We start from the raw sequence: 23,127 nt of genomic DNA, 5'->3' as shown, positions 1-23,127 counted from the left end.
GAAAAACAACGCAAGAGGGTGATCCAAGAGATTTTTTAAATTCTGGTCCTTGAACAAACCCAGGGAAAGAGAGCTGGATGGCCAGGAATGCTGGATGTCTTTAGTGGCTGGGTCTGATGAAATCACTCTGACTTGTGAAATTGAATTAAATACAGACAGTGGGTCAAGGGAGTCGCACCCTATTTTGCTATTACATCTCATGCTGCCTGAAGCAATGTGTACCTGCCTCTCTTCTCTAGCTGTGAGACAGGGTGTTTTCAATAACACGTGAGCATCAAGTGTGCCTTGGGAGATACCATGAAGTAGTCAACAAGTTTAAAGTACTTTCAAAATAGAAATTAAATAAATAAAGTTGTTATGGTATCAGGCTTTTTTATGGCTTCTGACCTGCAGCACTGCAAGTCAATAGTAGCAAAACAGTATACTGAAATTTGGAAAACTGGCTGTAGTGCTAAACGGGGTTAAGAAAGCTGTGTGCTGTACTGGGGTGAACGCTGTGCCACAGAAGTCAGCCATCTGCTGCTGCAGTTTCATGTCAGAGGGTCAAACACCTTCTATCATTTCTAGCTTGAAGAGAAGGCTTCTCTTGAAGGCATCTTGGAAATTGCTACATGGCACACTGGAACAAGCACATTTTTTTTTAGTTGAATTCAGACATTACTCTTGCTACGCAAAGCACAACTTTGCCCATTAAAATAAATCCTCCATATGAAAGATGTCATGAATCCGGTGTGCAGTATTATATTTTGCACTGGCTTCCATGAAATGAAAGAGCTTTTGGAAAGGTTCTCCTTGCCCTGGGGAGGGGAAGGACAAAGGTAGCAAGCCACATGCTGAGACACCCTTGTAATGTTTAACATCCTGGGTGGTTTAATCCCTTTTGGACATCCAAATCCTGCCATCTATTGAATTGCCCATCAGTCCCAAAATTTCAGGCGATGCTCCAGGCATGCAAAAGAAAGAACCTCTTAGCCTTTCTATACAAATCAGAGAACTGAAAAAGGAGAAACAGAGCCAACGGCATCCTGGGGATGTACTGATCAGATGAAGTTAACTTGCTTTTCCCTCTAGGCTGGAACTGTTTAATGCCCACCGTGTGCAGCCTCTCTACCTACTGGGCTGGGACTTAACAGTGGTGACACCTTACAGGGTCATCTTTCAGGTGATGGCAGGAAAGACAAGCACCACAGCGAGGCAAAACCACAAAGGGAAGCGTGGGATCGCTAGGGTTGTGCAGTAAGCTTCATCTAGGAAAGTTAGTTAGATAAATTGATTTCTACAGTTTGTGAGTTATAGAGCTGAAAGCCCTCATCCTCATTTAAAAAACCCCACAACAAACCACAACCCTCAGAGCTCTGGCTTTTTAATAATTATTTTGATGATTGTACAACATTTCATAAAGCAAATGTTTAAAAATGGGGTAACATTTATTTCATCACAACTCCCCCAATGGAGCACTTCACATAAGGGTTGGTGTTTGCATATAACTGGTTATGGAAAATAAAGCAGAACTGAACACTAGAAATGAATGTTAAAGGTCTGTGCTGACATTACGTTTTTAGGGGCTTTTACAAAGTTCTTCAATAAAGCTAGAAAACAAGAGTAGAAAAATATTTCTGAAAAATTAAGAAATCTACAGCAAGGTGAAGTCTCTCAGGTACTGGCAGGCTTTGGTGAGACGGTTAACTCGTTCACTGAGATAGCTCCTATGTTTAGCAGCTTCGTTGTCCTCCTCAAGGAGATGGCTTAATTTGTCTTTGTCTTGCAAAAGATGCAACATTGTCGTCTGTAAGCTGTCCCCGAAGTCATGAAGGGCAGAAGACAGGATGATCAGAGGTATCTGATTGGAGAGGCGTTTACTTGCTCCCTGCAAGAAGGGGAAAAAAGGCAGAAGACTTGTTTCCCAGAAAGGACTGAAAAAGGAAGGGGCTATAGGTAATCTGCTAAGAAGTGACAGCATGTTTTTAAAATGTTGTATTGAGTTACTGTTCAGGAAGTGAGTGCTTCTAGGAACAGAAAAATCTTTGCCATTAGTCTCTTTTGTGCCTGAAGATCTAAAAATTAAGAGTTAGGGGAATGTCAGCTGTTGCTTTTTTCCTTCAGCAAATTAAACCCAAGGCAGGCTGTTCCCTGCTTAGCTCTGCCAGCTATCATTGGTAGGAGTTGTATGAAGACATACCTGATGAATAGTACTTATGAACAATTTCTGGCATCAAACTTGTCTTCTCTGAACACTACCAAGCCGTTATGGTACAAGAAATCAAACAGTGATTTTTCCCAAAGGTGGTAAATTCCTATATTTAGAGGTATTTCTGACGTGGTTGTCCTTTTAAGTGCAAGACAGCTTTGGAGTAAGCTTTAGCCTTAAGGGAAAATGTCCTCAGCAATAGTGAGATTAGAGCGTGCCTACATTACATCTGTTGTTATCTCAATGAGAGAATTTTCTGCTTAACCTGACAAACCGTCTGGTCTAGTTATTTATGCAAATTGAAACAGATTGACCTAGAAGACCTTGTGGGGCTTCTTCCCCAGAGACATCGGGCTTGGGGGCTTAGCTGGTGCTCTTGGGTGACGGGAGGTTCAAAACCTCTTCAACTCCTGGTGCCACGTGAGCACTTACGCCTGAGTGACTGGCTGCAGCTGAGAGAGGTGCCATCTTCCTTTCTTTTTGTGGCACCTGACTTGAAAATGGCAGTGGGAAGACCAGGTAGAGGCATATTTGATTTGCAAGTCTCATAAGGTTTAGGCAGCCCGTTTCCAGAGAAGTCTAAGGTGTTTCTGGCTTTACATACCTCTGGAGCTCAGTGGCTGCAAATCTTTCATGGACAAGGATGGGGTTGAGCTCAAGCTGAAAAATACTAAGACTAGATGTTTAGTTTTTCTTTCTAGTTTGCTGAGATCTAGTCAATAGCAAGCAATTTGGCTCAGTCGGCTAAAGCACTTATTGAGCCTACATATTCTCTAGGCACTACTGACCGTGGCGGGAGGGAGCCCAAGTGCTTTAAATATGGGTGTTTTTCTGGAGCCAAACTCTACCTGGAATCTTGACAATCCTGCCATAGGTGACACAAATTCATGCATGCCATTTTCAAAGGCCGTGGACATTTAAGAGCCTTCATCTCATTCAGAGTGTATTTGGCCTTGCATAAGTGCCATGGAGATGTGATGCCCTGGCATTTGTTATTGTTAAAAATGGCACTTAGGGCATTTACAAAAACATATAACTAGCATCTAAGGCATTGGTGTTATAGGAGAGAGTATAGCAAGGTGGGAGGGAAGAGCTTATGTAGTTCTGCCTTTGTCTCTTGTTCTCTGAAAGCCGATGGTTTTCTCTCCACCAGCCTGAGCAGCCTGAACATTTAATTGCAGGAATTTGCCAAACCTTGCTATTGAAATTCAAGGTGAGCTGCTACCTACCTTACTGCATTATTAATATTGAACTTGTTGCTTTCTGAGGGAGTTTTACAAAACAAAGATCAAAAGCAAATCCTGATGCTGCCTGTTCCCCTTGCTGTCTTTCTTTAACATGATCTTTTGTTAAAACATCCCATTTGTCTTCAAAGACTTAACTTCTATGGAGCTATCTGCAATTCAGCATACGCACTCTGATCTCTACAGATAGCCAAATCCGTTTTAACTTAACGTTTTATTATCACCCCTCCTGCCGCATTAGTTTAGGATCTGACTGCAAGCCACTGACACGGTAGGAACATGCAGAGGGGCTTGAGGCTGACCTGAGCTGACCTGAGCTCTCAGACACTGTTCGGCCAAATGCCGAAATGCTATACATAATGTTGTTAAGCTTGTGGAAACTAATGTTATTTGAAAACTGTGAGACGAACTTGCAGAGGGGAAAGCAATCCTAGGACGGTTGCTTCATTTGCCTGCGAGACGGGCTTGCCATCAACTGAATATCAGTAATTCCCAATTACAGGGCCAAGGGCTCTTCCCCCTTCTATCTCCTCCATGCTGGTAAGTGACTGTCCTTTCCTCCCCCCGACACTTGTCCCCATAGGAAAGCCAGCAAGAGAGCATTGTATTGGCTGGGGCTGTGTAGGCAGCGGGGAGTCACCTCCTTCTTCGTGAAAGGCTGGAGGAGGATGAGAAGAGGACTCACTTGCCGATGGCATATTCCCCGAGTGAGGGGCAGCAGGGAGCCATGCCAGGCTGGGAGGTAGCTAACAAGTGGTTTAGGAGCCAGCTGTCATTTTAACAGCCTGCAGGCTTTTCTAATCACCGTATCCTGCAATATGCAACTACTTGTCCCCAGCGGCTGTGCTGACGACAGCCCATCAGACCAGCTTTGTCCTGGCGTTTTCATCACTGGTCGGAAGCTCCAATTAATTCGTACAGCAGTTGTGCGTGTACCTGGATGAGACACTTACACCCTCTGGCTACTATTCCCTGCATAGTAGTAGTATTGCATGAAAGACTCATATTGACTATGGCGAGATCTGGACGAGGGGTATATGCTATAGCATTCAGGGTGCAGAAGAACTGCTGTATCGTAGTCTGTAAACTCACATTGAAATAAGCCTTCGTGTGAGAAACCATTTCCTGGATAAAGGGGGGATCTTGATTCGAAACAGATCCAACCTGCAACTCTTTCCCATGGCCAACTTTGAAAGTGTTTTCTGCCTTAGAAGTGTTTAAATCATTAATGTAAAGGTCATCCTGGCAGTATACAATTCTCTCCATTTTAAACTGGGTCCGGATATGTCTTTCAGCCTCCATTGCTTGTTTCTCTCTAATGTCTTCAATTCTGACCTAGGAAAGAAAAGAACAACAAGTTCTCAGACATTTGCTTCCTTTGCAAAGGTGCTGGGGCTTAGCAGTGTCCCCAGGCAATGGCAAGGTGGGCACAGTGTTCAACAGTCCTTGCTGCAGCACTGTCTAATCCCAGACCGGCTCTTGGGAACATGGAGTGATGCTTTAGATTCCGGTTCCTCTGTCGTGAAAGAGCAGGAAAATGTGGCAGTTTTGTCCCCTCCTTAAACACGAATGGGATCAGTCAAAACCTGGTGCTTGGACCTCGAAGGAAAATACAAAGTTGATGGGAACAAGCAGCAATAGCCAGCCATGAGTTCAGCCTGCAACCTGTCCTTGGTTTTTGCGTGCATTTTGTTTGCGTCTCCCTCTTGCAGTAGGCAGTGACAACAGGCACTTCTCAAAAACCAAAGTCTCCTATCTGTTGTCAGCAAACCAACCCTGCCTAACCTCTCACTGTCTGGCGCTATTATTGCAGTGATCTGATGCTTTCTGGCCTTTTTGATACTTCCACCTAAAAGTCTGTGGGGGCAGCAAAGTTCCCTCAGTCATTCTCAAATTCCCTTGAAATGCTTTCCCAGCATCCCTAAGACAGCATCCCCTTTTTTTCTCATCTTCAGTGTCTACCAGAACTTCCTCCTTCTTCATTCTTCTCATTGTGTTATGCCTAAAGACCCTCCCTAAACACCTCTGTGTTTGGCTGAAATAGCTAATTTGCTTGCTGTCTAGTTGGCCTGGGAGCTCAGTAGGGTTTGGCCATGCAAGTCAAATAGCAAGCCATCTAATTCACTCACATTTGTCTTTGAGTTTCCTTTTTAAGCAGTACCCTGTGAGTGGACTCTGCTTCCTGGCTGTCCAGCGTTGCTTCTCATCTCTTCCTCAAAGCTCTTTCTGAGAAAAGGCCTTCAATGACATCCATATCATTTAACTCCACCCCAAAACATGCAATCCCCCAAACTGTGAACAGTCATCTTCTAACTCTCTCATAGTTGAATGATTTTTGGCTTGTCTGCTGCTGCTCCCTTTCATCAAAGATGAGATTCTTGCACTGGCTAATACCTTGTCTTGCCTTTCAGAGAGGGAAAAGCACTGTTTAGCACTCTGAGGCTACCCACATGCTTACAAATCAGTGCAGGACTTAAATTTGAAATTAATTATAAACTCTTCAAGGCAGCCATACCAGGTTTTCTTTGCATTGTGTTGTATGCATCAAGAAAGTGACTAGAATGAATGAGGAATGTATGTTTTAGATCTTGTCAAAGTTGTACCAAAAGGCAGAACGCACTTTCATTAGCACCATTATAAACATGCTATCATCTTCAAGCTCTTCCTTATTTTATAAAAACTGTAGGCCTGCAAGGAATTCCGCGCTTGCATAAGGGTAATGCAAGGATAGGTACTGTAAGCATGGTTGTATTTACAAATGCCTTTCTGTCTTGCTCTTGTCTTATCTCAGGTTGTAAGTGTCTCACCTTAGCAGCTCTGCTTAGATTGTGAAAATTAGCAAAATGCCTTTTAGTGAGTTCCATAAATTTTTCTTCAACCAGTCCTAAGGGAAGAACAGACAGACAAAATAAAGTCAGGTAAGGAAGTGAGGGTTTTAAACTATTGTTAATATGACAGTTGGGAAAACTACTAATTTTCTGTATTCATCCAGAAATAGCTGAGCAGCTGTACTGATGCACTATGCCTTTATGACCAATATAAACAAGTAGGAATTTAGATTTCTAGGTCCAACAGTGTAAGCCATTAAAGATGTCCTGTAACCACTTAACACCTGAGAGACTGAGTATCACTGAGATTTCTTTGATAAAGCAATTTTTGTGCTTACAGCTGTGTCTGACCAGATGTGCCATCACTTGTAAGCACATCTGCATCTGACTCCCTGAGTGAGTCCCCCTCCCAGGAAGAGGGGCCAGCGCATTTAATACAGGGCACTGAGCCTGGCACAGGTGCCGTAGCTGCCTTCTAAGGCAAATATAGGAGAGAGAGGATCATGACATGCTTTTTCCTTGGGTGCTTTTTACTGAATGAACTATGTACCCTTTCTCCCAGCCCCAGCAGTCACTGGATAATACAGACAATGGCATGCAAAGAATTGGCAAAGAAGCTGGGTTCCCAGTTCAGGTTTGTGAATGCCACTCCCCGGGCTTGGGAATACCAAGCAGCTTGGCTGGCACCAGGTACTTCTACTATACTATTTCTTTACTGTGTTATTTATTACAGTTATTTTCTAAGTCCCTTCCACCAGCCACTGGGAAAAGTATTAACAAAGGCTGGAGACCACATGTAGAGGTTGGAGGCTCTGAAGAAGAAGCAAGCCCCCGAGTTGAATCAGATTCACTTCCCCTCTCTGAAGTATCCTGGCTGGAGCTTTTGCTCCAGCAGTGAGAACGTCGGCTTATCCTGGAAAAAAAATTGTCAGGCACACCAGTATCTCCCACAAGACAGCCTCATGGGGCCTGCGAGACATACCGATCACGTTGTTCAGTATCTCAATGGCTGGCTCCTCCAGTACTATGATTTGTTCTTTTATGATGTCCTCAAATGTCCTGTAGTTGGCAAAGCCTGGGAACTCCCGTCCACGATACTGGTCTTCATATTTCCACACTTTAGTGGGTATATTTTTTTTAACTGTAATATTAAAATAACATTGCTTTACTACTAAATCACTTAATTTATAAATTTCAGATTTAAGAAGGAAGTCTATTTCTCCTCTTTGAAATGCTCTTGAGAAGAACAACTATTGAAATGACCTCTCAAGCAATACCGTTACTACAGAACTGAGCTAACATTATCGCTCAGTGAATGAGCCATCTCACACACTGGATCAAGCACCTAACTGATAGAAAGCAATCCAGAAATTAGGATGGGGCTCAAAAATACCGGTTCTTCTTGGAATTGCTACCCTCACAGAAGTGGCCATTACCAGTCACTTCTGAGTTTTAAAAAACCGAGAACAAAACAAAACCCCAAACTCACTAAACAGTCTTATTCCAGGGAATCTACCATTGACTAGCTATTTTATTTAAGATATCACAGTCAATATTTCTTTGTTGACATTATACGAATTTGCCATCTTAAATGAGGTATATCCCTTCGAATCGGTTTACATATTCAGACAAAGATGTGTTTCTGAGTGTTTTGAAAGGTTTTGATATTGCCCTGTTTTGGGGTCAAATTTGTAAATCATGGATCAAGTGCACATGTGGAAGTAGAAGTCAAGCCATGAATGCATTCAATTCTAACACTCGGATATAGAAGTCTATGGTTGGATAATAACAAAAACAAAAAAAGAAAAAGAAAAGACAGAAGTAGATGTGGAGTATCTGGTTCAGATTCTGAAAACATACCTGTACAGTTAAGGTAATACAAAGCTGTAACATGTCCACAAGAACATCTACCAGCTTCACAACCGAAAGTTCAAGGCTTCAAGTATCCAAAGTTTCTGCTATTTTTAATACTTTCATTCATCATAAGAAAGCTGAAGTTAAACAGAATCATCTGACATGTAATGATGTACCTTCAGAAATCCTAGCTGTGGCTGATAACAATGCTGTTCGTTGAGGAAGGGCTCGCTAAAGCTACCTCTAGTTTTCAAGCCATGTAAGTAAACTTACTCTGCTGTGCATGTAAATACTGCACCTGAGCATATGTACACGTGATTTTGGGGCAGGGTGTTGTCAGCAAGAGCTGTGCTGTTGTGAGAGCTGCTGTGTGCTGCTACCCTGATCCTATTGTGAAATCGGACATATTAGTTTAAACCAATGGGGATAACCTGAAAGTGCCCAGAGGATTCCCCACTGTGGTTCAGCTGTGATGGCTTGCGTATCTTCTGCCACTCAGTTGCTCTTTGTTCTCTGAAGAAGCTGCATCCTTCTGCTAGTGCTTTCTGCCATTTTTATATCTATTTCTTCATGCCTTCATTGTCTTTTATTCCCCTCCATAAAATCATGTTGATTGGCTTGGTACTTCATGGATGGGACATAAGAGACATTGACATACACCAATGTCTGTCTGTCTGTCTCTCTTCACATATATGCATATATATACATCTATTTGTCTCTGGCGGCCGGCACCTTTGCAGCCTCTTTGTACCTATCATTTTAGAGTCACTAGTGATATTGACATAGATGTGCATCAAAGACTAAAAGAACTTCTTTCAAGAGCTACTGTTTGACTGGCAGCTGATGCTACTTCATCTCTAAGAGCAAATGACAGGGTCTCTGAAAGATGTGAAAAAGATGCTGCAAAAGATTTTGAGTGTACAGCAGAGAACTGAGTTCAGTTAAGCAATTAGCAAGGTGGGTGATGCACAGAACGGGGTACTCTTCACAAGGTTGTGGTTATTTCAGACTCAGAATTGCTTTCTCCACACCTTAAACCAGAGCTAAATTAGAACAAAAAAGACCAAAATTCCAAAACATTCCTAATAACAACAACAACAACAACAACAGTAATAAAATTATAACAAATTATTACATAGTTTAAATATATTGTTACTATTATTATTATTATTATTAATTATTAGTGTTAATGTTGGTTTTGTTGCTGTTATTTAGAAGAACTGTTCAGAGAATCACCAACCAGTTCTGTGCCAGGATCTACAGTCTTGATTTTATTGCTTTGCTGGGAGAAGAGAGACATCCACTGATCTGCATTTGATGACAGCATTTAGCGCAAGCTGGGTCTTTGTCCCCAAGGACCAAAGCATAACTTGCCTAACACTACAACAGACGAATGCTCCTAGCTTCTTGTTTTTCATTTTCTTGTTTTTCATTTCAACCTGTCGATGATGCTGTGTCGTGATTTAAAAGCAAGGGAATGGAATCTCCAGTCAGCTGCAAGTGATGGTTTTCTATGCTTACCCTTTGCAGCACACTCTAGGAGAATCACTTGCCATGATCGAAACTCTCTGCGGATTTTTGTAAACAGTCTGATTTCATTTCCAAACACCTGTTCCTCTCCTTGCATTGCCTGAGAGATGTCTTGATTAAAGAGTTTGATCAACTGTAATGAATTAAAGAACAAGCAAGCAATGTAGTAAAGTTTCATTTCTTCAGACTAACTTGCATACGTCAAGTAAATCTACAGTCATTTGATGTTAAAGCAGGGACATGGTTCATTGAAAACATCCCTTCCTTACATCTTTTATGCTCTTAGCTCCTGGTTTGTTTGTTTTTTTTTCAAAACCAGCACAGCTAGGGGAGAACAAACTTAATACTATGGGGTTTTGTTTTGTTTTGTTTTGTTTTTTGTTTTGCTGTGGAATCTTAAAACCATTTACTTAATTCTAATTGACCAGACTTGTATGAAGTCTTTGAAGGCTGATGAGCCTCCATAAGTACCTCTGCTGGCCTGCCGAAGGCTTACTGTGAGGGATTAGCTCCCCAAGACAAGACACTTAGATGGACTTGCAAACCATATTTTGATACCAGGAATGCATTTGGTCTTATGAGTGCTGTAAACAATGGAAACCCTTCAAAATGTCCGGCAGGCAGGAATGTAAGTTTTCCCTCTCTGAGATGCTTGATTTTGACCAATCAACCAAGTTGTTGTTCAATTCTCTTGTTACATAATCACAGGAAAAAATTGCTAGAAGGGGCCACGAGCTCCCGTGGTCCATTATTTTTGCAGGTATGATGTATTCCTGCCAGAGGTTTGTCTATGTTACTCTCAAAACACTTCAGTGACAGATACCACAAGCTTCCTGGTGGCCCATGCTGACCGTGTGGTAACTTTAGGACGTTACTTTTTCTCCCACATTTACCTTCTCTCTCTGCTCCGTGACCAACCCAATATTGATACTTACATCTGTGAGGAAAATCAGCTTCTCAGAATCTGTTCTGGGTGTGCCTCTTGTATACCTTTGTAGATCCTGGAACGTTTTTTGGAGCACCTCACGTATTTGGTTCTCTAGTGTTGGCAGAGTTTTCTAGGGGGTAGACAGTAAAAAAGGATGTTTAAGTAGGTTGAACGTGTCTGATTTTGGAAGGAAAACAAAATCCCTCTAAGAGTGACCTACACCTGCACGTGATTTTTGCTGCTCTTAGAGCTCGCTGTTCTTGCATCCCAGGCGTGATAGTTGGATAGTGTGGAAGTGCAAATATGGCCTTCACTGAGAGAAGGCAGGGGGCTAGGATATCCCTGAGAAATCAGGCTGGAACTCACTGCGAGGAGGGCAGAATAGCTGCAGTCTAGGGCAACATTTCACCTACAGTGAGCCAAAAACTATGTCCTCACAGGTTGTGCCACAGAGGTGGTGATGCGGGGAATGTACCGACCCCTCCATTCCTGATAAATACCTGATTGAACATGGATGTTCAGTTGTTTATTTTGTGTAAGGTTACATAAATACATTTTTTTTTCTCCTTCAGGACTGAACTTAGAGGTTCCCTGTATTTTAGCATTTTCCCTTAATGGAATAAGATATATTACTTACAGATATATGTATATAAAATTAAAAACCTGATATACTTATATTAGTGTAGTAATATAATAAAACAATTAGGCCTTACTTGAGATTTTGAAGACATTTTCAGTTAAATAGAAATTATTGTGTTTTAGTAAGCTCATAGGAGTAACTTGTCACCCAGCTGATCAACACCCTTGAATGAAATATCAAACAAAAATAAATATCATGGCTGCCATTGAAAAGGCAGGAGTTATGAGTCACAAGTAGATGAAATGATTTGCCTGTTGTCAATCCTGAGCTTAAAGTCAAATCTGAGGACAGAGCATGGGTTTCTTTACCTCTAACTCTCAGTCCAATTTGTTCTCAGATTGCCAGATTGAAGGATAATTAAGTACTGTCTACGCATATAAAGATGCAATCCAATTGCAATCCATTGCAATCCAAGGTTGAAGGGCTGAACTTATTTTTAGATAGTAACTAATATAAACAGCTTAGTATGGCACCTCTGTTACTTACAATAATATGTCTCACAAGTTCATTTGTGAGCTTCTCTGCCAGACGAGGGATAGTAGCCCTTCCTTCATCCATAAGAATGCTGCAAAAAAGGGGAAAAGTTGGTTTGGGATAAATTGCGTGTGTGGGGCAAGGAGGTAGCACTGATGCTCTGCTCTGATTTCACTGGTTCTACTACACAAATTCAGTAAAGAAAGGGCCCTCTGGGGTGTCCTAGTAGAGGTGCAGCAGCAGCCCAGGACTCCCTGGGCAGCATGGCTTTTATGCAGGAGTTGTTTGACAGCTACTCCGACTGGCTAAGCAAAGGGAAACAGAGGAGAATCTGAAAATAGCAAATTCTAACAGCAGATTAATGTGCGGCTGTATTATTTCTGCATGTGTGAAGTACACTGATTCAAAACCCTTTTCACCTGCCATTCTCTATATTATGATTGATTTACTGCTGAGTCATCTTCCAGGGCAGTATTCTTTCTCATGCTGAGTTTCACCGAGTTTTCCAGTGAATAGAAATACTTCAGTGCTTGACTTGAAGTGCTCAGAGGCTTAACTTGAATTCTTTGGGACTATTCTGAACTTCTGAAGTTCATTGCACTTCTCCCAGGGTTAAGGAGAGATATATGTTGAACTTGCCTCCAAAATACATTTTAAAAGTTTACTTGACATGTAAAATTCTTCTGGTTTACTGGAACGCAACACTACATGGGCAATGAGAAATAGCCAGTATAATTAATACCTGTTTGTAACCCTAATTTAAATCTCAGCAAGACAACAGGAAGCTTTGAAGTGACTTTAATATTAGGTTGTTTCTGCGAGAAGTACCTGAAATGTTTGTGAGTCTCAAAGAATTTTCTCTCCTGCTGGATTGCAGTGGCCAAGGCCATTCTGTTGTGGATGTCCTGCTGCCCACGACACTTCACGACCATGTAACCTTTTTTGAGGGGGATGACCAGGTTTCGTATTATTTTAATGATAGACTCTTCAGTTCCTCTGTCCACCAGGTCGGGTTTCGTCAGGATCCCTGTGAAGTTACCCAAAGAGAAAGTTAGTCGAGCACAGAAGTTACAGGTGGCAGGGGTGCAGTAGGACACCCCGCCACCAGCGCGGGAATGCTCTGTACTGTGTTTTATAAAGCAACTCCTCTTTGTTTTGTTTTCTTTCTCCTAGAAAGCTCTCAGCTCCTGGGCTTTGCACTGTAAAACTTGCTCTACAGTTGGCCTCCCACCATGCCTTTTGCCTTGCAAACCTTTTTAAACAGGCAGCAGCAAAGCTTTCGCACCATTATCTCTGAGATTTTCAATTTGCAATTATTCATAACGCGAATGCCAGCAAGACTCAAAGTTTAGGGATTCTTAGAGCTACTGGATCATCTCAAGCTTTGTAAATAGTTTATTGAGGCTGTTTTTTTTTTTTCCTTCTTCTAGTAGCTAATTTCACAGATCTGGCGTGGAATACAGAACATCAGACCTTCATGGAAAAAAAGTTTTGCACTTCTCTTCAACTTGTAGCTTAAAAATTGCCTCACCTAGTGTCCTTTCTCCACTGGGGTCCACCTCTTGAGCCATTTTCAGTGCTTCTGTTGTTGCAATATCCACATTACATGGCACCACTACTAAATTGATTGTCTCTTTGCAGCCAATAATTCTTCTAAGTAACATTTTGATCTGCAATGCAATACAGCAATAATGAAGTTCAGTGAAATCAGATGCTTGCATGTAGGATGTGACCATTTCTAGCAATATAAGCCACTTCTGATGACATTAAATGTCACATATACTGTGACATAGTATTACATGCTAAAGGATGGCATGGCAATGGGTCAGCAGATGAATGCAGCCTCTTTTCCTATGTCAAGATTAATCCAAACATCTAGGATGAATGAGACCAGACTGTTGTTATGCCTGTCCTGAAAGCTACATAAAGTTTAACCTCTCATGCATATAATCTTTCACCATGGAAATATTGAGGATATTTCATAAATAATCACATGAAAGAAAAACAAGTTCTGGTGTCTAGGTACACACTTATGGAAAGAAAGCAAGATAGATTATGCTGATAAATCTCAAATTTGTATCTCTGAAAGGATAGCAAATGTCTTTGGCTTATATTTCAGTGGAGTATTTGTGAAAAAAACCCCAATGTCACACATGACATCTAGTTGGTGGTGTTTCTGTGTTTCAATGCGAAACTAAAAGAGTTTCTCATAGTTTGTGTTGTATTGCTAAAGGTTCACACAGCTCTATTGTTCTTATACGGAAGTAAGTTAACTCTTTTTTTTCTGAGTTTTGGAAAAGGTGCCTCTCTTTTCCACTTCCCATCCATCCCAATTTCTGACATGCTACAATGCTATAGCCTCCATCTCTGAAGCATGCAGGCAGCTGGGGACGATGGAAATGTGTGGATCATGTCACACCTGCTGCTTTCTTCTGAATACGATAGGAAGATTACTATCTAACTGTGAAATTAAATTACTCTTCTCCCAGAGAGTAAAGCCCAGACAATCCAATCTTGTCTCATTTTTGTTGACATGTCTAGTTTAGTTTGGGCTACTCTTATTTCAAGCTCCTATTTAAAGGTATTTTAGGAGAAACAATACACCCAGCTCCTGCACATCACCCTCACAGCTGGCCTTGTCCAACTAGAGTTTCATTTGCATTCCTCAGCATTTGTCCTTAAAGTAGCCAGAGGAAGAGTAGAGATCCCCTCCACTTTAACGCATATTCTGTTTACTTCAGAAAGAGTCTGCTGGGATCCCTTAAAGGATGAGAAAAACCAGAACAGGTCTGATTGTGATGTGCTCTGTAAGTAAGGGATGACAGAGCGATGAACCTATAAGAGGGCCAATTTTCCGCCTTGCTCCAGAGGAGCTTACAAGAACTCAGATCTATTCACCTTTGCCAAATACATCCACAGAGCTGGTAAGAGACAACTCATTTTGGGATGTATCTATCTTGCAGACGGAGGTCTAGCCAAGGGACACGGGAGCAGCACTGTGTTCAGGATCCATACAACCAGGTTATTCCGTGCTGCCACGGGTAGGCTGTGTCAAGGCACCTGAGGCAGCTCCTTCACGGCTAGCGTGGGCAGCTCCCTCCTGCACGACAGGGCAGACAGGAGATCCTGGACCTCACTGTTCCTATAGGCAATTCCTTGCCTGAAAAATAGGCCTGCTCGTTAGCATAGCTCTATTGCTGGCTCAGAAGCCCAGCATAATAACTCCAGCATCCTACAGCAAAGGCTCACATATGAGGTAGGTTACAGAACTGACCCTGTGCACAGGTAGGCATATGAGACTGTTTTACCTGTTCCCCAATGTCTTTTGGCTGATCCCCTACGGCCACTCTGGCGATTCCAGGAAGATCAATTAGTGTCAGATCTGGGACATCTGGGGACCAAATTTCTAGGGAAATCAGTTCTCCACTAATGGCACCTCTAGTACCAGCCACAACATCCTGGGCTGCAAGGAAAAAAGAGCAAGGCAATGAATACAAGCTTCAAACAATGCATCAAAGTGAAGCTGAACACAATGACTTTGAAAAGTGCCTACTACCACCTAGGGTTCTTTTAGGCTTGGCTTTTTTAAGACCCAGCCATGCACATAAATCCATTTATGCAAAAATCTAAGGAAATTATTATGCAATACGTGGGTACATGGACTCCTTTTGGAATGTGAACTGTAATATTTTACAGAGCATATACTTATAAACTCTCACCTATGCAAACAAAATACATGTAAATAAACCACAATTAAAGTGATCGGATGAAATAATGGTCAGTTGTAAAAATGCTTCCTCAATATCAAGACACTTTGTAGGCATTAATTAATCCTTGGCTGCCTTGAAAGATAAATAGGTGTTATTCTATATTCTTCACATTTTGATAAACAGGTTGAGAGATCAAGTAATTTGTCCCAGATCTTATAAGGCAATAATGCTTGAACTGTGAACAGCACAGAGAGGCAAGGAACCCTGTACTCATTCTCATGAGAGATTTTCAGCTCTGTAATTAGCTTAATCGACTCATACCACTTGCCTTGCCAGTTTTGGAAGGATATATTGAAAATATCCAAATAATATATTGAAAAAGCTAATGAAAAAACATTAGGACAAATAACAATGTTGCAGAGCTGTGCTAGTCAAGGAAATAAAGACAATCCAACTTTCACAGTTAGGGCAAATACTTACTGCCCTTTGGGTAAGCATGAAATACCATAAAAGTAAAGCTGTGACATGGGAAGGGTAATGATTTCTGGCAGAAGCTCTGTATGCCCTCCACTCTGCCTTCTTGCAATTTTCTCCAAAATCATAAGATTTCCAGCCACAGACACCTCAAGCATTCTCTGAGCTTTTGAACTGATGACAGGAACCACTTAGGCCTTTGCATGTTTACTTTTTGACAGACAAGCTCCCCAAACCATGTAGACAGCATCCAGCTGAGGACACAGCCATAGCTTTTATCGCATATCACGGATCATCTTCACCACTGAAGTAGTAAGTAGTAAAACTCTCTTGAGAGAGTTATATTATGCTACCCCACCTTCTTCCGCTCTGAATTTAGCTCTTGGTGTTACTTGTGGCTACGGTCACTGTGTTAGTCTGGGGATTGCTGCTCAGCCTAAGAAAAGGGGAGAAAGGATTCAGACGAGATTGAGCAAGCCAAATCAGAGGGGAATACATTACAACTCACCTTCTCTTATTGCTTTCTCCACCTCGGAGGCATTCTGGAGCTCTGTGCTGACGTTGCGGAAACAAATTTTCCCTTTCCATGCCTGGGTGGCAGGTATTCTTTTCAGTTTAAGTTCCAAGGGACATCGAGTAACAATACCTGCAGCAGTTCCAAAGACAGAGGTAACTCTCTCAGCAGTTGTTATGCATGATACACAGCCACGGACTGCATGGCGTACACAGGGTTGCCTGATACTTCACAGAGAGACACAGAAATGTTCCAAGAGACTTGCCAAAGGGCTCTCATCTGAATTCCCTCTCGGAGTAGGACTGTCACCGGCACTAGATGAGGTCAACCATGGCTCTGTCCAGCCACGTCTTGTCTTGCAAACCTCCAAGGATGGAGATTTGCACCTCTCTGGGTGACCTGTTTGAGTGCTGCACCTACATCCTATGAAAACCTTTCCCTCAAGTCCAGCCTGAAAGACTAGATGGTATTGTCAGCTCTTACAGAACTTGCATGTGTGTGTATACACACACACACAGAGTTGGAAAGTGAATCTTCCTGAGCTGCAAAGTCTTCCAACAATCTTCTCTGACTTAAATAACATCCAAGGCATATGTTTGTAAGTAAAGATCTTCGTTCATTTTTTGCCAAAAAGGTATCTGTAAGAAAATCTTGTTAAAAAAACCCCAAACCAACCCCAAAAGCAAATCTCAAAACTAGGTACTCTGCTGCAGTACTCTTTGCTGGGAAATGCACAGAGTCAGCTGATGCGACCTTTCAGTCTGTCCACAGTTTGAGGCAAGTATGCTAAACTATACTCTTCTTACTCCTGGTCTTTTGACCACCCAGAACATGTGCCTTGTTGGAGTTACCCTGCAGTGCCCCACCTGCACATCCATTTCGTCAACTGGAAACCAGATCTGAGAAGGCCTCTGGAGTGTCACAGTTTAGATATAGTCTCAGTCATGGAGTTATCCAATCTTAACCCCGCCAAAAAAAAAATCCCTTCCACCTCATTAAAGTGAAATTCAGGTGAAAAGCTGAGAAGGTGAATTCTTACCATTGCCCCTAGGAAGAGCAACACCAGACAGGGCTTCTAGGACGGAGCTCTTCCCAGAGCTCTGGTCTCCGATCACTGCGATTGCGGGCAAAGCCAGGTCTTTTTCTATTCCGAGAGCTCTTAGGCTGTCGATGAGATCAATGCAGGGTCGGATCTTTTCCTCATACTGGTTGTACAAGGTATGTTCTGCTGCCTGCTAGAGTTAAACTTACAATGAGTTTTCCATAATTTTAAAAAAAGTTGTTTCCACAAAAAAAAAACTTTTAGCCATCTTTTCCAGCTCATCATTCTCTAGTAAACCTTATGACTGGCATCAAGCTGTACTTCATATCACTGTGCATCCTTGCACCTCCATGTTATAAACAGATGTCTGTAAATACGACAAAATCAGTTAAGCTTGGCTCAATCACCATCCTTAGTAAAAATACCAAATTTTGTAAGCTATCCTGAGAAGGTAAAGAGTAAAAGGAGACCTCATTACTAAGTGTGCTTTGTTAATTTTTTTTTTTTAATAACTGTCATTTTCTTCCACTCATCTACAGATGTACTGAAGTATGTGTATGTAAATGAAGACTAGTCACAGTAATAAGAGAATTTAGTACAGAATTGCTTATTAAATCTTTGTTTTGAAGTTTGAAGATTTAGTTTGTTCACAGACACCAAAAGCATTCTGCTGTAGCATCCTTAACAGGTGGCTAAAATTTTTTAGATCATCATGGCTCTTCTTTCTTTGCCTCATTTTAGACTAGGGTAAGGGATGAATATGAGTCATTTGTTTTAAATGACTGATTATTGTCATTTTTTTATTTTGATACACATGCCAGATATTAACACAGGCTCTTCATTTTCATGAAAACAAACCAAATAATTTCCAGCCCTTTACAAAACTGGTCCACCTGCTGTTAAATATGCCCAGCTAAAGTGTATGAAGATCAGCTTGGTCTCTTCTCCCTATTCCTCTCTCCACGTTCCAGTCTGACTGCTGCATTCAGAAATACAATTTTGAGAACACCAATATTTTACAGACCCTAATGGGCCAGGCACATTCATACCTGATTTTTTTGAGAAGAAAAATTGAAGTTTCCCACCATCGCCTTTGTCTAAGAAAACTACCTCTGAAAATACATTTATCAATCAGATGTAATCAAACAGAGCAGATTTTTCTTTCAAGATGAGAAAGACAGCACACATTACTGGAGGCAGGTATTTTAAAACCTTATTGGTAACCCCTCCTCACTATCTTCATTACGATGTTTATTAGCTAGTAAATCCTAACCATCTCAAGGAACTTTACTATGACACAGACTTAAAACCAATCTGTTTCCAGTGTCAAATATTCAACCCAGGTTATTATTAACCTTTCTTTGTATTTCTCTTGAAGGTAGCAGAGCTTCAAGTAAAAAAAATCTCAGATTTTAGGATTTCTGTTCAACATTTGCTAATTGTTACCAATGAAACAGATACACGTTGCACATTAAATTGACTGCTAGGCTGCTGCCATCCTATTTTTTACATCTGCATTTTTTATGCCTGCAGATTAATTGCAGGTACCTATCTTCCTAGTTACACAAATGACTGCTTGTCCCTGATCCCAAACTCCTCCGCTTAGACCTAACAAGTGCGGATTGCCCAAAGAGACAAGAGAATTCATTTTGGGGCACAAAGTGAAACACAGGTAAGAGAGGGGAGGATCTATGCCCTCTTGTGGTATCTGCCTTACCTTGTCCTGTTGTTCGTAATACTGTTTCTTCAACTCTTTCTGCTCACAGTTAGGCTTTCTCTCAATCATGTTCTCCGACATCAGATCTTCATCTTCTAAGTCTGCTGGGAGAGGTACTGCAAAAACTTCTAAAGATGGTTGGAAGGAAGGTGAGGCAAAAACGTCTGTCTTCGGGGCAGGTTTTGTTCTTTCAGAGCCAAATTTTCTTTCAGAAATTTGTTTGAATGCTGCATTTTTATTATCCATGGCCTGCTGATTTTTTGGCATACCAGAAGCGTAGTTGTACATAAGTGCTTTACTAGTTACTACTGTCTGGTCCAACCACTCTTTCGCACAGCTTCTGAAATCAAACATGGGGCACTGAGTGACTCCAGCTTGCAACAATGATCATAGCAGAGAAAATCAAACACCACTTTTATTTACTGATTCAAACCCTCAGTAGATATCAAGTGCCACAGCTCTTTCCAAATCACTAAAATTGCTCTCTAGAGGATAAACTTGAAACACTTCTCCCTACCTCTCTTGTGCTTTCTTTGTGTTTTCAAAACAAGCAGTTGCCACAGAGTAAACAAGAATATTTTTTTGGGGGAAAAAAATTACACCAGTTTTTGCAGAAAGCCAGTTTTCCTCAATGAAATTTTGAGAAGCTCAGTCAGTATGGCAGCTGCTGGGCATGCTTGGAGACAGTGTGCGAATGCTTAACTTCAGTCACCGGGGGTCAGGAGTACAGCGCTGTGTGGCTGCACAAGGAGGCACTACATGGGTGGGCCACCGGCAATGAGATTTGGACACACCAAGCCATAGTCTGCTATGCAGCCAACTCACCTCTCTTGCGACAGAAACACTTGTCAAAGGCAAGACTTACACCTATTTTAGAAGCTCAGTATCTCAGTCCCCCCATCTATAGCTTAAAACCCTTTCCAAAAAGCAGACTCTGCTTAACATGATGTTAGAGGAGGGAGAAGTAGGAGACATTTATTTTCTTGTTCAGCTTTTCTTTATGTGAAAGTTTTGCTGAGATATTTTCTATGGGTGACTGAAGAAACTGGAGGCTTTTGATGTGACATTTTCCAGGGAAAGTGATTTCCAGAGAGAATGATTTAAAGAAAAAAACCCCAACAGTATTTTTTCAAAGTTAGATTTTTTTAACCTCCCCTGTGTTGTGGTTTAACCCCAGTTGGCCACTAAGCACCACAGAGCCACTTGCTCACCCTCCCCCCCCCCCCGGTGGGATGGGGGAGAGAATTGGAAGAGCAAAAGTAAGAAAATTTGTGGGTTGAGATAAGAAGAGTTTAATACTTGAAAGAAAAAATTGTAATGAAAAGTAAAACAACGAGAGAGAGAGAGAGAGAGAGAGGAACAAAACACAGGGGAAAAACTCAAGTGATGCAACCGCTCGCCATCCACCGACCAATACCCAGCCCGTCCCCGAGCAGCGATCGTGCTCCCCAGCCAACTCCCTTCAGTTTATATACTGAGCATGATGTCATATGGTATGGAATATCTCTTGGGCCAATTTGGATCAGGTGCCTTGGCTGTGCCTCCTCCCAGCTTCTTGTGCACCTGGCAGAGCATGGGAAGCTGAAAAGTCCTTGCCTAGTGCAAACACTACTTAGCAACAATTAAGACAGCAGTGTGTTATCAACATTCTTCTCATACTAAATCCAAACCACAGCACTATGCCAGCTACTAGGAAGAAAATTAACTCTATCCCAGCCGAAACAAGGACACCCTGCCAAAAACAAGATCTGTTTAACTCAAACACTTGGGAAAATGAATTAGGAGGAACACATTTTTGCTTGAAATAACTTCCTGTTCTTTTAATTTTTTGGTTGAATTAAGTTTACAGGCTTTCTAATTTGAGCAGATGTCAAAACAAGATGATCAGACACAATGTAAGTTACACTTTCAATATGTAAAACAAGTTTAGAAAAAAACAGATTAATTCCACACTTGCTATTCAGTCTTTCTTTTTAATAAAGAAATACAATTTTTTTTAATAGATATTCCTGTCTCCTTTTATCAAAATAAAAAATAAATGATTATGGGGAAATGTCTCAATTTGGACCAGCAATAAAAGATGTCTGAACTACTTTAATTTCTTTATAGGTATTCATTACAGTTCCCTCATCTTTCTCCACACGTCCGCTTTCTTTAATAGTTCATTATGAACTTTTTTCTCTTTCTGTTAATGAATTATAAGATTTTTCTTCCTTGAATGAGGACTCAGTGCTTTACCTGCAACATTCCCTATTCACTGGCCACCAGATTCTTTTGTGATTTTCTATTGCTACAGGAAATAATTTACCAATAATAATATTTCTAACAATAATCCCTTTTATTGCCTCTCCCATTCTCTATCTGCCTTTCAATTCAGTGGAATGAACACTTGCTATAAATTTTTAATTTAATGTAAATATTACCCAGGAACAATTTTCCGTCCCTTTTACATTATTATTTATATTCACTGGGCTGTGTTCAGAGTTATTCATGTACTGGTTTTAGCATATGGCCTCCTAAACATGGATGTGTTTCCTTCAGAAAGAGGTTATACAGCAAGCTTTAGCCATCCTTACAATGCTTAGGATGAAATGCAAAAGTAGTGTAGTAAGGCCACCAGGAAAAAGGAAACAAAAAGAAAAAGAAAGACCTTGCAAGATAAGCTTGTGACACCTGGGAAACTGAGACTTAAGGAGTCTGACAAAAAAAGTGACAACTTTGAAGTATTTTAGTGCAAGGGCTGTATCTTACCACGTACCTAAAAGGTTTTTTAGCTAGGTCTGCAGTGCAGACCACAGCGTGCAGGCACAGGTACACAGGCTAACAAAGATACCCACTGTAAGCAGCAGAGTAAATCAGCATGCGTGGATTTCTGGGGCTACCTGGCTGTTCTCCGCCTGGACCTGAAAAGGTGAGATAGGTCGGCGCAACCCTTCACTGTGTCACGCAGGCATAGGGATTTCTTTGTACTTTGTGCTCAGTACTTGTGTACTGAGCCTTGACAACATTGGATGAAAGAAAGGAGAGGAAAAAAAGAGCTGCAATTTTTAAGTGCCTTTCTGAAACTGGCCAGAATCCCCATGCAAAACGTAACACCTCTGGATGACGTGCTGATACTGAAAGTCTGATAACACCCCCCTCACCAGAGCTGCCCCTGCCTCCATCATCGGGACAATATTGGTTTCCTTGAACCTGATCTTTAGAGGTTTGCCTGCCTGTGTGTCCGGCACAACACGAAGCACTGCGCTACACAACCACATCTGCATGAAGCACCAACCAGCTGATGGTCCTGAAGAGGAGTTGCCTTTTTTTCTCTAACAATCCTGGCTTTGCATCTCGAGGGGTAATAATAAAATCCACTATCAAACCCAAAGTGCAAAGCTGCGGCGCTGAACCCGCACAGCTCTTGCATTTATTCACTCTGTGTCCAGCCAGAGGAGCGCACGGACTTCTGCCGGACATATCCTGTGACTTCAGGGTATTTGGGCAAACTACACAGTCTCTGGGCTGTACGTTTATTAATTCTAGCTGACTTCTCAGAAAAAAATGAAGCAATGCAAAGCTTATGATGCTACACATCTGTATGCTATACATACTGCCTGCTAGACTGTGTTGCTGAACACTGCCCCCCTCACAGTACATGCTTTAAAAAATGTGTTCCAATTTAAATGCTGTCTCTCAGTCGCCTCCCTTTAAAAAGGAAATAATACTAATGTCTCTTCTTTTTCCCCACCCCAGAAAACAACACATCCTACTCCTGGCAGCCTTGTTTAACCACACTGACTTGAGACTGTTATGCAGCCTTCTCACATGCAACTATTAAAAGGAATAAAGTTAACAGTCAAAAATTGCATGATTGTTTTTCGAAGAAGGAAAAGAGAAACTTCTACCTGTGTAGCGTCCTGTAGCAAGGAGAAGCAGTAACTTTTTTTCAGTTTCTGGTGCTTTTTATTTACAGGCTCCACCTACACACTGTGACAAGGA

General features: G+C 41.5%; 1 protein-coding gene across 2 annotated transcripts; it reads right to left on the bottom strand.

Annotated features, from left to right (window-relative positions):
• Positions 1-1,348: 1,348 nt before the first annotated feature.
• Positions 1,349-23,123, bottom strand: LOC142092655 (interferon-induced GTP-binding protein Mx-like). 2 transcript variants are annotated; one of them, XM_075172921.1, is made up of 14 exons: positions 23,034-23,123; positions 19,144-19,483; positions 17,424-17,619; positions 16,379-16,516; positions 14,995-15,149; positions 13,218-13,356; positions 12,515-12,713; positions 11,699-11,777; positions 10,580-10,702; positions 9,636-9,777; positions 7,243-7,401; positions 6,240-6,316; positions 4,525-4,767; positions 1,349-1,867 (listed from the first exon to the last, which is right to left on the bottom strand). In XM_075172921.1, exons 2-14 carry the CDS (start codon positions 19,429-19,431, stop codon positions 1,634-1,636), a joined length of 2,172 nt encoding a protein of 723 aa, XP_075029022.1. In that variant the 5' UTR covers positions 19,432-19,483; positions 23,034-23,123; the 3' UTR covers positions 1,349-1,633. The 2 variants fall into 2 exon arrangements, with proteins under 2 accessions (XP_075029022.1, XP_075029031.1); XM_075172930.1 differs by having other exon boundaries at positions 17,424-17,616.
• Positions 23,124-23,127: the final 4 nt, after the last annotated feature.

The sequence above is a fragment of the Calonectris borealis genome, chromosome 1 (genome assembly GCF_964195595.1).
Source record: "Calonectris borealis chromosome 1, bCalBor7.hap1.2, whole genome shotgun sequence".
NCBI classification, from domain to species: Eukaryota; Metazoa; Chordata; class Aves; order Procellariiformes; family Procellariidae; genus Calonectris; species Calonectris borealis.
Note: the sequence above shows the minus strand (reverse complement) of the source record. Positions and strands in the feature narration are given on the sequence as shown.